The 13829-nt window shown below is 37.1% G+C and overlaps 1 protein-coding gene across 5 annotated transcripts in view; it reads right to left on the bottom strand.

The window, feature by feature from the left end:
• Nucleotides 1–818: 818 nt before the first annotated feature.
• The window catches only part of MTBP (MDM2 binding protein), an 88215-nt gene continuing 75204 nt past the window's right edge, over nt 819–13829 (bottom strand). For 2 of the 5 annotated variants that reach the window (XM_004047479.5, XM_055349255.2), the window contains 2 exons: nt 12000–12065; nt 11086–11421 (listed from right to left, as the gene is read on the bottom strand). In XM_004047479.5, coding sequence (XP_004047527.5) covers nt 11383–11421; nt 12000–12065 — 105 coding nt within the window. In that variant the 3' untranslated portion in view covers nt 11086–11382. Of the gene's footprint in view, nt 1122–1219; nt 1338–11085; nt 11422–11999; nt 12066–13829 lie in introns of those variants that run through there. The other 3 variants (XR_008668008.2, XR_008668009.2, XM_055349254.2) reach the window with 3 other exon arrangements.

The raw sequence follows: 13829 nt of genomic DNA, 5'->3' as shown, positions 1-13829 counted from the left end.
AGGATGAAGTAAAGTTACAAAGTCATTTACTCGGTGTACGCCCTATGGAGAGGCTATTTCCTGTTATAGCTGAAGTGTGAATCAGCCTTATGTTCCCTGACTCCAGACTCTATTTTCCTGCCTTATCTCTCCACTTAGAGATGTGATCCTCATAAATCTTTATGGGAGGCAGAGGGACCGATGGTCTTTTTTTCTGTAACTGTTTCATGCTGACTTAAGGCATAGTCTCTATCTATTGGGGATCATGGAACCCTCGCGCTGCTCTGTCTAGTGGAGGCAGGGTAGTTTCTTGATGGCCAGGGGTGATGTCTTCACCTGGAACTGGCTGGAGCCTTTGTTGCATGATCACCTGAAGCTTGACGGTCTCTTAGGGGTTCCAATGGATGCACAGTTCCAAAAGTGCAGCAGGACCCTTCTCAGTTGCAAGACCATGAACCCAAAGTTCAAGGTCCTGAAGTTTTGTTGTAGTGTGGATGGCAAGGACAGTCTTTCTCTGATGTTTCCAGAAGATTCGAACTGTAAAAAGCTTTCTTTCTTTCTTTTTTTTTTTTTTTTGAGACGTAGTCTCACTTTGTCACCCAGGCTAGAGTGCAGTGGCATGATCTCAGCTCACTGCAACCTCCACCTCCCAGGTTCAAGGGATTCTCCTGCCTCAGCCTCCTGAGTAGCTGGGATTACAGGTGCCTGCCACCAGGCCTGGCTAATTTTTGTAATTGTTAGTAGAGACAAGGTTTCACCATGTTGGCCAGGCTGGTCTCGAACTCCTGACCTCAGGTGATCCACCTGCCTCTGCCTCCCAAAGTGCTGGGATTACAGGTGTGAGCCACCACGCCCAGCCGTAAAAAGCTTTCTTTACCCTATTATTTCAACAGTACTAACTTAAGGTATATGATTTGCTAGTAATATAGCAACATTGTATATACATATAAAAATGAATATAAACCAATTAAAACTTTTTAAATATAAACCAATTAAAGCTTTTTAAAGTTTGTATCACTTAAAGTCATCCCACACATACACCATGGCCCAGGTACTACATCTTTGGAAACACTGACCTTGTATAATATTCCATAAAACTCAGGAATCTCTTCCTGAACATCTCTTGAAATTATTCATCCAACCTGAAATAGAAAATTTCCAGATATGAGAGGGAATTACCTCATCTCCCCAGGCAGGTCATTCCATTGCTGGATGGGTAGAGATGTTTGAAAGTTCTTACATTGTTAGAGCCAAAACTTCTGGCTGGATGTGGTGGCTCACGACTATAATCCCAATGCTTTGGGAGGCTAAGGTCAGAGGATCACTTGAGGCCAGGAGTTCAAGAGTTCGAGACCAGCCTGGACAAAAAAGCGAGACTCCATCTTTAAAACAAAACAAAACAAATTTCTGTCTGCCTAACTTTCAGTCATGACCCTGGTTCTACCCTAGAAAATACTGGAAGTCCAATTTCCGGTCCACGTGAATATCCTATATAAAAAGACAAGTCAAGGCTGGAATCTACTAAGTAATGTAAAGTGCTCTGAAAATGGCTTTCAATAAGGCATTTAAAATTCTTCATTTTCATCTTTAAAGAACTACAGTTACCAAGATTAAAACCTTCTACAATACTTAGTGGTGAGATATCTGGCAATAATTGAGAGAGCAATTTGGCAATATCCATACAAATTTAAAAAGACATGTACCTCTTGACTTGTGGGAATTTATTCTAGAGATATAACTGTATGAGTGCACAAAGGCTAATGTCTAACGATCATCTCTGCAGCGTTGCTTGCAACAAGACCATTGAAAAAGTCAGTGTGACCATCGCTAGCTAAATAAATCCTGGTACAGAGGTATGCTTGAATATTCTGCAACTGTTACAAAGAATGGTCGATCTTTAAGTGCTAATATGGACAAGATCTCTAAGTGCTAGCTCTGTGAGGTGCATATCTCCCGTTTTTTGTTTGTTTTCAATGGTTCTCCAGAATAGTCAAACTACACCCTCCACACACCCCATGGGGGCATTTTGGAAATCTGTGGTAATGCTGTTTGGTTGTCACAATAATTGGGGGAAGGGGGAACATTATTGGCATTTAATGAAGAAGACCCAGAGTTGGTAGATATAATGCTGATGACAGCCCTACATCCAATGGAACCATTTCCCACACAATTTTTGAGTGTCCTGGGTTATTTGTGTTGGTGAAAGAACTGTTTGATAATCCGAGTCTAGACCTTGACTACCTTTTATATATGAAAACATTTTGACAGATTCAATATATTCTGACTTTTCTAGATATGCAACTACTATGTATATGAAAGATTGTGTTTCGTTTTGCTCAGGGCATTATCAAAAGGTATTAATATTTTACAAAAACAAGTCTGTGTGGTATCTGAGTTACAAACAACCGACTCAGTACCACTTCAGTCATGGCTAATTGGTGTAAAAGTCAAACATTTGACTACTTCATTTTGTCTTTTAGTGTAGTCATACTCCAGCATCTCCATATTGAAATGCATACTGTTTTATTATAATTACTTTGCTTTTCCAAAAATTTTACCTTATGGTTAAGAGATGGCAATTTTTAAGAGCCTAAGTATGTATAGGTTAGATTACTGTATAGGACACATCCTACGTATATCCTCAGATTCCTTCAGTGCCATCATGGCGTCTCCTAAACTTCCAGCTATTTACCCAACCTTAGGCACCACCATAGCTGGATCTGCTTGACCTGTTTAGCCACTTAGAGCCAACCAATTGCTTGCCTGGAAATGTTGCCTCCCCTCCCATCTCCGTTTGGTGGCTGCCAGGCAGCCAGGCAGAGGAGACACATACTTCAATTTCTGAGTTCTATCATCAGTTCCGGACTTGGATGGACAGCACACTGCAGGGCACAGGAGCTGGATTCCAGAGCAGCTGCTGGGTAATAACCTGAGCAAGGCAGAACTATAGGGGATTTAAATCTTTGTGGGGCCAAACAGGAGTCAGTAACAAGGAGGAGCCGAGCAAATAAATAATCCTCTTCTTCCTCTTTTTTTTTTTGAGACCATAGTCTCACTCTGTCACCTAGGCTGGAGTGCAGTGGTGCAATCTCAGCTCACTGCACCCTTCCACCTCTTGGGTTCAAGCTATTCTCCTGCTCAGCCTCCCAAGTAGCTGGGATTACAGGCACACGCCACCACCCGCCCCCTCCTAATTTTTGTGTGTGTGTTTTTTTAATAGACACGGGGTTTCACCATGTTGGCCAGGCTGATCTCAAACTCCTGACCTCAAGTGATTTGCCTCCCTCGGCCTCCCAAAGTGATGAGATTACAGGAGTGAGCCACCACACCCGGCCTCTTCTTCCTCTTTTTATGTATTTATGTGAGGCATGGTTTCTCTGTACACCCTCTATCCTGAGAGACATCCCATGTGACTGACAAGATGCCTACTTAGTGGTTGGCTGTGTCTCTCTGGGCCTCATGAAGCACTAATGTCACCTTGCCTTGCTTTCCTGCCTTCCCTGCCTTTTTCCCCCTTTTTCATCATCTCCATGTCTCCCAAATAAAGCATTAGCACAAATCCTTGCCTCAGATTTTGTTTTCTAGGAAACTTGGCCTAAGACCATTATTTATGAATTCCACCTTGTGACGGCAAAGGAGACATTAAAAGTACTGCTTATAGAAGGGGTGTTTGGGCCTGATAAGTTGAGAAACAATGGACACATATAATATGCTTGTACATGTATTAAAATGTCTGGAAGGATACATTTAAAAAATGTAAAAAGGCCTCTTACTATCAGTTACTGCTGAGAAATGGGACTAGGGATGATGGGTATGACCTTAATACCCTTCTAGATTACATGAACTTCTTAAATGTGCATTTCAAAATTCCCTTTTAAAAAAGGTTCTTTTTTTATGGCTAATGTTCTGATATGGTGAATAATATATTTAGCCTGTCTATAAAATCCTGAATAGAACTATTTGAATGTGTGACCAGAAATCAATTATCATGTCACCTACAGTCCTCTAAATTACACTAAATTTGATTTCACTGGGGGGAAGCAAGTCTAATACCTCATTAAAATGACTAAACCATGTCCAAGGAGAGTATGGAATCACATTTGAATGATAACAGAAAAGCCGCAGCAACCTCTGTTTTGGCCTTTTATTCTCTATTATTCTTTTCCTTGTACATAAATGAGGCTTTTTCTTGGAAGAGTGTAAGAGTCCATAGAGGGAACATTGCTCAGACAGTGTCACAGCAAGAAGAGCTGGGCAGAGGTGGGAGATGGTGAAAAATAAGAAAGCCCTATGGAGACAAGAGGCAGGATAGGAAACTGACACACAATCAGACCATCCATTGCCTGTTGGCAGCGTGGTCAGGAAAAGGCATCCCATGGACAAAGCCCCTCCTGCTGACTCTGATCTCAGAGGTAGAGACGCTCCTGCTCTCATGCTTGGCCTCATGGCTGTGATTCTGCCTTGGCTTGGACCAGGGCCTGGGAATGTTGAAAGAAAACGTTGTTCTTCTCAAGAAACAAAGCCAGTGATATTTTCAGCAACTTTCCTGTATATTTCTTTGGATGAATAAAGCCTATTTACTCCCAAGAACTCAAAGGCAGTTCCAGGAAACACTAAGAATAATGCTTCATTAATGAATTGTAGCTCCCCTGCTTCCTAATTCTCAGCCGCACAAGAGAGTAAGGAACTTCTTCCTCTGCAAGTTTCTGGGTCTCATGAAAAAGGGAAACGCAGTCCAAAAAGTAAGCAATTTCATTTATCTTCAACTATGGCCTTCAAACTAAGGCCTTAAAAAATGAAGTTTTTGAAACTTTCTTTCTTGCACTTGGCCTCTCAATGAATTTTTGGATGTGAGTGGAAGTTAATGCTTATGTACAACAAGCTACCTCACAATCTAGTGGCTTAGAACACTGCAACATATTATTTCTCATTATTCTGAGGGTTAGCTGGGCAGCTCTTTACTGTTTTGCCTGGGCTCACTCATGTGGCCGTATTTGTCTGGAGCATGCACTAGGCTGGAAGATCCCAGATGCCTCACTCACATGCCTGGCAGCTGGTGTGGCTGTCAGGGAACCTCTGTTCTCTTCCATATGGCCTCTCATCTTCTAATAGGCTAGACCAGTTCTCTTATGTGGCTCCCTTATATGCAGGACAAGGTTCTACAAGAGCAAAAGAGAAGCTATAAGGTCCTCAAGGCCTAGGTTCCAGCTCACAGCATGTCATTTATGCCACATTCTACTGGTCAAAGAAAGTCACATTGCCAGCTCAGATGCAAGGACTAGGGGAACAGATTCCATCTCTTGGTGGGAGGAGCTCAAAGCTTTGTGGCTATATTTGACCATATTCTACCCTCTGGACACAATTATTTTCATTCGTTCCACATGAAAAATAAGTAATACAGCCTGAAGTCCAATATTTCATGACCATCGGGTAGGGATAACTCTCTTAGGTTGTGGCTTCTTAAAATCTACAATATTGTGACCTACAAAAACCAAGTTAACTGCCTTCCATACATCCGAAATACAATGGTGAGGCAGAGATAGGATAACTGCAAGAGATGGGACTAGTTACTAGTTCACAGTAATTCTGAAATCCAACTAGGAAGGGACGACTTTATTCGAGATCTTCTGTATGTGGTTTTGCTTAAAGTTGCAGTTTCCAAGAACCTATCGATGACTTGAGGACTTACTGTAGTCCAAGGATGCAACTGATGAGTTTTCTTATCCTGCTTCCTGTCCATTGAAATTTGGAGGCCTCTTTTCAGTTTGATACAAATTTCTTACCATTTTACGAGATTTCTGGTGCCAAGAAAGGTCAATGGGGAAAGAATAGTCTTTTCACTAAATAGTGCTGGAACAACAGGATATCTATATGCAAAGGAATGAAGCTGTATCCCTTCACAAAATTAAGTCTATACAAAAATTAAGTCAAAATGGGTCATAGACCTAAATTCAGGAACTAAACAATAAAGTAAAAAACTCACAGAATGGGAGTAAATATTTGCAAATTGTATATCTGATTGGAAACTAGAATCCAGAATATATAAAGAAGTCTTACAATTCAACAAAAGACAAATAACCCAATTAAAAAATGGTCAAAAGATCTGAGTGAACATTTCTTCAAATAAGATATGTAAGCGGCCAGAAAACACATGAAAAGATGCTTAACATCATTAGCTATCAGGTAAATGCAAATCAAAACCACAATGAGATACTACTTCATATCATTCTCTTGTGAACAAAGACAAATAATGAGTGTTGGCAAGATGTGGAGAAACCAGAACCCTCATCCATTGCTGGTGGGAACGACAAGTGGTATAGCTACTTTGGAAAACAGTCTGTCACTTTCTCAAAAACTCAACCATGGAGTCACCATATATCCCAGCAATTCCCCTCTTAGGCGTATAAACCCAAGATAACAGAAAATATTTGCCCATGTGCAAACTTGAACACAAATATCCATGGCAGCACTATTAATAATACCAAAAAAAGGAATCAACCCAAATGCCCATCAACTGATAAATGGATAAACAAAATGTAGCAGATTCATACATTATTCAGCTATAAAAAGGGATGAAGAACTGATACATGTTACAACATGAACCTTGAAAACCTTATGCTAAGGGAAAGAAGCCAGACACAAAAGGCCATATATTGTACATACCGTATGAGTCAATTTATATGAAATATCCTAGAATAGGCAGATCCATAGGGACAGAAAGCAGATTAATGACCAATGTCCTCACCACACACACACACACACACCAATGTGTGATAGGGTAATCGTCAGATTGTGGTAATCGTTTCACAATGTATATGTATATCAAATCATCATGTTATACACCTTGAATATGTACAATTTTTATTTGTTAATTATACCTCAATAAAGCTGAAGAAAAAAATGTAGATTAGTGGTTGCTAGGGAATGATGGAAAGAAAAATAATAAATACTGCCAACAGATACGCGGTTTCCATTTGGAGTGATGAAATGTTCTGGAATTAGATGTGGGTGATGATTGCACACTTTGTGAATGGACTAAAACCACTGAATTATACACTTTAAAGGACGAATTCTAGTGTATATGATTACATTTCAACTAAAAGAGACTTTGTGGGCTTTCTGTGTATCAAGTTATAGTCTATTGATGAAAGCCATACCCACCATTCTTTTCATGACAGGTCTCTCTTTATTGACAGTGTCGGGTGCTGTGAAACACTACCCTTTAGATTCTTAAAAGCTCTTTTGTCTAGCTGAGAGGGTCTACTTTTAAATCATTAAGTATTTTAAATGTCCTAATAAAGGATTATATAGCCACACCTCTGGCTTGATTCTTTTTCTGAGGCTATTTCTGACTTAGAAAATTTTTTGCCATTGGGGATACTGAAAGTGGAAAATCATTTTATTTTCCAACCCAGAATATCCTAAGCCCTTCATATCTCCTCTAAATTCTGCCAGAAAAAAGGAACCTTTCTTGAATTCGTTTATCTATCTTTTCCTATACCTTATCATATTCAGCTAAACAAACAAATAAATGGCCATTGATACTTCCAACATTGTCTGGGAATATCCCTAATTAGATCCATGAGTTCATTAGGAAGAATTTCTCTTTTCTGGGTTATTCAGGCAACAGTTTGCTAAATGTACCACCACTATGTAACACATCTGAGCTACTTGGGCCCAGTGACTCCCTGTTTCCCAAACAAATGGCCTCAAATGGTTGAGGTGGTTAATGTTTATAATTCCAGCACTTTGGGAGGCTGAGGCAGTAGGATCACTTGAGGCCAGGAGTTCAAGACCAGCCTAGGCAACATATCAAGACCACATCTCTACAAAAAAAAAAAAAAAAAATTCCAGGCAAGGCAGTGCTTGCCTATAATCCCAGCGACTCAGGAAGCTACTTGGGATTGTTTGAGCCAGGGAGGTCAAGGCTGCAGTGAGCTGTGATCCTGCCACTGCACTCCAGCCTAGGCAACAGAGCAAGACCCTCTTCCACCCCCACCCACGAATAAAAAGATATTTCCAAATGCATCATATAGTCACCAAGACATGGTAAAGTCTGTTTCAAAATTGTATTCATTCTAGTTGGTGTTTAGAGGCATCTTATTATGGTTTTAATTTGCATTCCTTTGATGACTGATAATGTTGAGCATCTTTTCATGTGCTTATTGCCATTCCTATATCCTCTTTCATGAAATGTTTTTTTCAAATATTTTGCCCATTTAAAAAAATTTGGGTTATGTCTTATCATTAAGCTGTTAAGAGTGCCTCACATGTTCTAGATAAAAGTCCTTTGTCAGATATATGCATTGCAAATAATTTCTCCCAGTCTGTGGGTTACATTTTCACTCTCCTAGTGGTGCCTTTCCAAGAGCAGCTTTTAGATTTTGAAGTAAAATTTATTTTTTTTTAATTTTATGGTTTGTACTTTTTGTGTCCTTTCTAACAAATCCTTGTTTTATTCCAAGAGTGATGAAGATTTTTCTGTGTTTTCCTGTATAGGTTTTATGGTTTTGGATTTTAAATATAAAATTATGATCCATATCACATTAATAGTTGCAAATGGTAGGAGGATATGGTTGAAGGTAACTTATTTTTCCATATGGATGGATATCCCCTTATTCAAGTTCAATCTTTTAAAAGACCTTTTTTACTTCAATGAAAAGTTTGATATATAGGTATACCTATAAGCTTTTCTTCTGTTCCACTGACCTATATGCTTATTCTAATTCCAATAGCAAATTGTCTTCATTACTGTAACTTTATAGTAAGTCTTAAAGTGAAGAAACAAGTCTCCCAACTTTGTTCTTTTGTTACAAAGTTATTTGGCTATCCTATGTCCTTTTAATAAGTGATTACATCAGTTTAGTTTTTTCATTTATACTTTTGCTTTCAATCAGGTTAACTGATGTAATTTACATATGCTAAATTTCAAACAACATTACAAAAGTTTATCCAGCATGTTCACAAGAAGAAATATTTTAAATGGTATCAGGCTTACAGGTTATCTTCAAACTTGTTTTCATGTATATTATTAAGTACGGCAGAAAACCAGGATCCTTGGAAGAAAGGAATAAAAACAAATAAAAAAATGGATACACCGACACTTGCAGAGATCCTATGTTTGGATAAGCAGTGTGGTTCAACAAATACAAGTTCTCATTCTGGCTCTGTAATTGCTGAGCTATGTGATCCTGGATATGACACTTAATCTTGCTATACTTCAATTTCTTACCTATAAAATGGGAAATAGCTACCTAATATGGCTTCAATGAGATCATGTAAAATGATTACGATAATGTCTGTCATATAGTGCTTAATAAATGTTGGCCATGATTATCATCTTTTCATGATCCCTGTGAAGTCAGCATTATTTACCCCATTTTTAGAAGAGCAAATGGACGTTATGAGAGTTTTTCTTTCCTATGACCATTACTCTGTTCCCAGGAATGTTTTCAAATTGCCTGATCTAATCTGTTGTACTTTAAAACCAACTGGTTCCTCTCATGTTATAAATGTTTATTAGTCTGATTAAATAAATTTACATTTAAAAATGCCTATTGGTACAGCATTTTTTTTTTCCTTTTGAGATAGGGTCGCGATCTTTCTCACAGGTTGGAGTACAGTGGCGAAATCATGGCTCACTGCAGCCTTGACCTTCTAGGATCAAGCAATCCTCCCACTTCAGCCTCCTAAGTAGCTTAAGACCCCTCCTACATAGCTACAGGTACGTGCCACCATGTGCAGCTAATTAAATTTTTTTAGAGATGGGGTCTCACTATGTTGCCAAGGCTGGTCTCAAACTCCTAGCCTCAAGCAATCCTCCTTTCTCAACCTCCCAAAGTGCTGGGATTACAGGTATGAGCCACTATGCCCAGCCATGGTACAGCATTTCAAAAGACAATTTTGCTAACGTAATAGAATATTCAAATATTGGCTCACTCTTGCAATTCCTATGAGAGTGAACAATTCAGACAAAAAGGAGCATTTCAAATCAGCAATTCCATGGAACCCTAGAAATGCTTTTTGAAAGCATTCACTTTGAATTCAACATAGACAAGCAAAGCATATGTGATAAGCAAATTTCTTTAATTGGAAGAAACTATAAAGATGGTAGATTTGATTACATAAAAACGAAAAATTTCAGAACACTATAAACAAAAAGACAAAGGGCCAATATCCTTAATATATAAGAATATGTATGAACAAGTAAGAAAAAGTCAAAAACAGTTCAAAAGAAAAATGGGCAAAAGCTAGAAATAAACAATTACAGAGATGCCAACATGTTTTAAAAAAATTCACCCTTACTATTTTCAGTCATCAAAAAAGGAAATGGGGACTCTGCCGGTGGGAGTTCATATTGGTCTTTCAGGAGGGCAATTTAAAAATATTTACAAAAAAGCTTAAGACCCAAAAATTCCCCTCCTAAAAAAGCATACTAGGAAAATAGTGACATACTGGGAAGATTCATTAAAGTGTTATGTGTTACAGGGAAAAACGGAATCTTTATGTCCAATAATGGGGGATTAAACAAACTGTGGTTCATTTGCATTAGGCAGTTATTAAAATAATGACATAAAATTCACAACATATTGTTATGTGAAAAGCAGGTTATTAATTAATACACACATACACACATATGCATAACAACATATTATATGATTCCAATTTTGAAAGTATTTAAAAATAATTACATATATTTTTAAAATACAGCAGTTATGTCTAGACAGTAGGGGGGGAATGTGGTAATTTTTTTTCATTCTTCCTTGTATTTTCTGCATTTTCCAAATTTTCTACCATGGGAAAAGACAATTTTTTTCCTGGGAGACTGTACTTAGTGTCATTTTCATTATGTCTTATTTTCACAATTTATCTTGTTTCTTCATTTTTGACACCAAATGAACATTAATAGCCCCAACAATGGTGGCTCTAGGGCTGAGGCCTGTTTGCATTTTTTTTTGCCAATAAGCTCTAAATTGGGAGCAGTCCAATAAACTATGTTGTTGGAACACATGGGAAAAGCCACTGGCAATATCTTACTTAAGTTTAAGAAATGTAAGGCAGGCCTAACTTAGTACACCTAACAATAAAGACATGAAATCCAAAAAGTAAAAAAAAAAATTCTGTTTATTGTAATAATTAAATAAGAGTAAACATTTTAAAACATAAAAATAACTTTAAAATATAGTAACACTTTACGAAATATGTATCTAATTAAAAATACATTAACATAGCATCCCTCAAACTATACAAATATAGAATATATATTCATGAAATTCTTTAGAAATATAACATCTATGCTTTGAATAAAGTTTAAAATTTGTTTATAATTTTCAAACTAAGAAAAGAAGTAGTGAATAATAGCTCCATCCAATTTATAATTGTCTTAAAGAGAATGATTATGTATCATTTCTTGCTTGTCTTTTCTAATACCCAGTCAATCACCTAGGGGGAGAAAAAATATGATTACAGAAGATTTCTCTTGAAAACAGAAGTAATAGAAAAATATATTGTAAAAACTTCAAAAGAACATGGTAGAAAATTTCAAATAAAAAGGAAGATATTGAAATCTTATACTTAAATACACATTTTATTTTCTGATGGAAGAACATTTTTGTTGGACTTCCAATACTGAGTACAATAATGTTCTCACTGGATGAAATGACGATTCTGCTCCATTTTCTCACCTTTATATGAAAATATGTTTCAAATGGTCAATCAAATAAACTAAACAAAACTTTGAAAACAGCTAACCAAAATGGATTGGTTTTTCCAGCTAATTTATTTTTTCTTTTGCTTTCTTAGTGTCACTTTAGAAACTCTTTTGCTGACAGAGCAATCTATTAAATACTATGAAATACTCAGCCTAAATAAGCCTATTAAGTTTCTTAAAGAGTTTTCATAGGGACAGAGTTGAAAAAGACCAGTAACTAATTACTGCTGCATATATAATGGCATCAGAGCAACCCTGAAATAAAATACCAATTTAATTGAATATAGTTTCTTGGGAATAATTTCTTTACCTGTACAGCATTGTTGTTTGCTGTTTTCTTCATTTCTTCAAATAGACCCCTTGAAGTTTTAAGATCCTAAACATAATAAAATACAGCATTTTACAATCTGCACATTAAATTACAAAGAACAACTCATTATTATTAAATACACTTGAGATTATTCTAAATCATTCTACAAGTATCAATGTGATTAGGGACAGACTACAACAACAAAAAAATCTAAGTACTAGATTATAATTTAGTTCCATTCTGAAATATCAAAATACTCTAACCAAAATACATACACATATACATAAGTCCATCTCACTCTCCTCTCCTATTCCCAATAGAGCTGACCTAAAATAACTTCCACCCTCCACCATGAGCATCCACTAATGCTGCATTACTCTCCCATCCTCCACCGTGAGCATCCACTAATGCTGCATTACTCTCCCATCCTCCACCGTGAGCATCTACTAATGCTGCATTACTCTCCCATCCTCCACCGTGAGCATCCACTAATGCTGCATTACTCTCCCATCCTCCACCGTGAGCATCCACTAATGCTGCATTACTCTCTCATCCTCCACCGTGAGCATCCACTAATGCTGCATTACTCTCCCATCCTCCACCGTGAGCATCCACTAATGCTGCATTACTCCAGAAACAAACATATGGTTTGTATTTATTTATCAGGTAAAATATATTTTTTCTTCATTTTGGCTATTTGACTCCATCATAAAGAAGAATGACATACAAAAGGAAGCTGATGTCCCACTTTAAAAAATTTAGTGATTATTACAAAGTAAAAGAAATGGAATTGTATTTAAAAAGATAAGAAGCAGTTATCTGTTGTACTTCCAAGTTACGCTCCGTAAAGGCAGCCACTTTCAATTCTTTCAGGTTTTTCCCTTATTTATACCTTAATGTTTCTAACTACTATGCTTATGTTGCTACTTGGTAATTAAACACTTTTAGACACTGACTACTGATGTTAGGGAGAACAGTCATGGATGGATTCAGGTCTCGTACACAAAACCATCCTTCTCTTCCTTTGAAGAACAGTTGTACCACAATTTTTGATTAGTAAATAGGCAGTGTTTACACTATTGTATCTATGTAAATACTTTCAATTGTGTGCTAATTAATGTATTATGGTTATAATTTATCTTTCTTCCAATATTCTATTTATCCTGTTAACTACCTGTTAGCTTTTTTCATTTGCTCAGCTTTCCATGTATATAATTCTGGGTTTTTTGCTCCTAAATACTGGCAATAAATGGGCTAAATGTACAGCAAAGTTTTTTCAAGCCCTGAAGTATACAGGATAATCTCTCAGTTCAGCTTCCTTTCTGCTTTTGGTCTTTTTAATTAAATTTTTTAAACCTGGAGATCTTTCTCCCATAGCCTCCTCTAATTTGTTCTAGTTGCTGCCTAGGCCTGGTCCTATTAGGACTTGTCTTTTCCATTTTAGATTAGTTTTTGTTTTGTTTCTTGATTTAGTCCCTTGATCTGTTGAACTTCATCTTCTAGCAGATTCCTCAAAAGGGTAAAATAAATTCTTTTTCAGATATTCCATGTTTGAATGTATCTTCATTAAATCCTCATACCTGACTGCATTCCAGACTGGGTACAGAATACTAGGTAAGTCACTTTCCCTCAGAAGTTTCTTTTCTTTTTTCTTTTTTTAATTCTAGAAATGCACATCCCTCAGAATTTGAAGATACTTTTCTACTATCTTCTAGCATACAGTGTTACTGTGGAGAAGTCCAGTGCCATTCTGATTATTGATTCACTATATATAAACTAGATTATTTCCTGGGAAGCTTTTAGAAAATGTTCTCTCCATGCTAAGAGGTG

This window comes from Gorilla gorilla, chromosome 7 (genome assembly GCF_029281585.2).
Source record: "Gorilla gorilla gorilla isolate KB3781 chromosome 7, NHGRI_mGorGor1-v2.1_pri, whole genome shotgun sequence".
NCBI classification, from domain to species: Eukaryota; Metazoa; Chordata; class Mammalia; order Primates; family Hominidae; genus Gorilla; species Gorilla gorilla.
The sequence above is the reverse complement of the archived record's forward strand: the minus strand, read 5'-3'. Positions and strand labels throughout refer to the sequence as shown.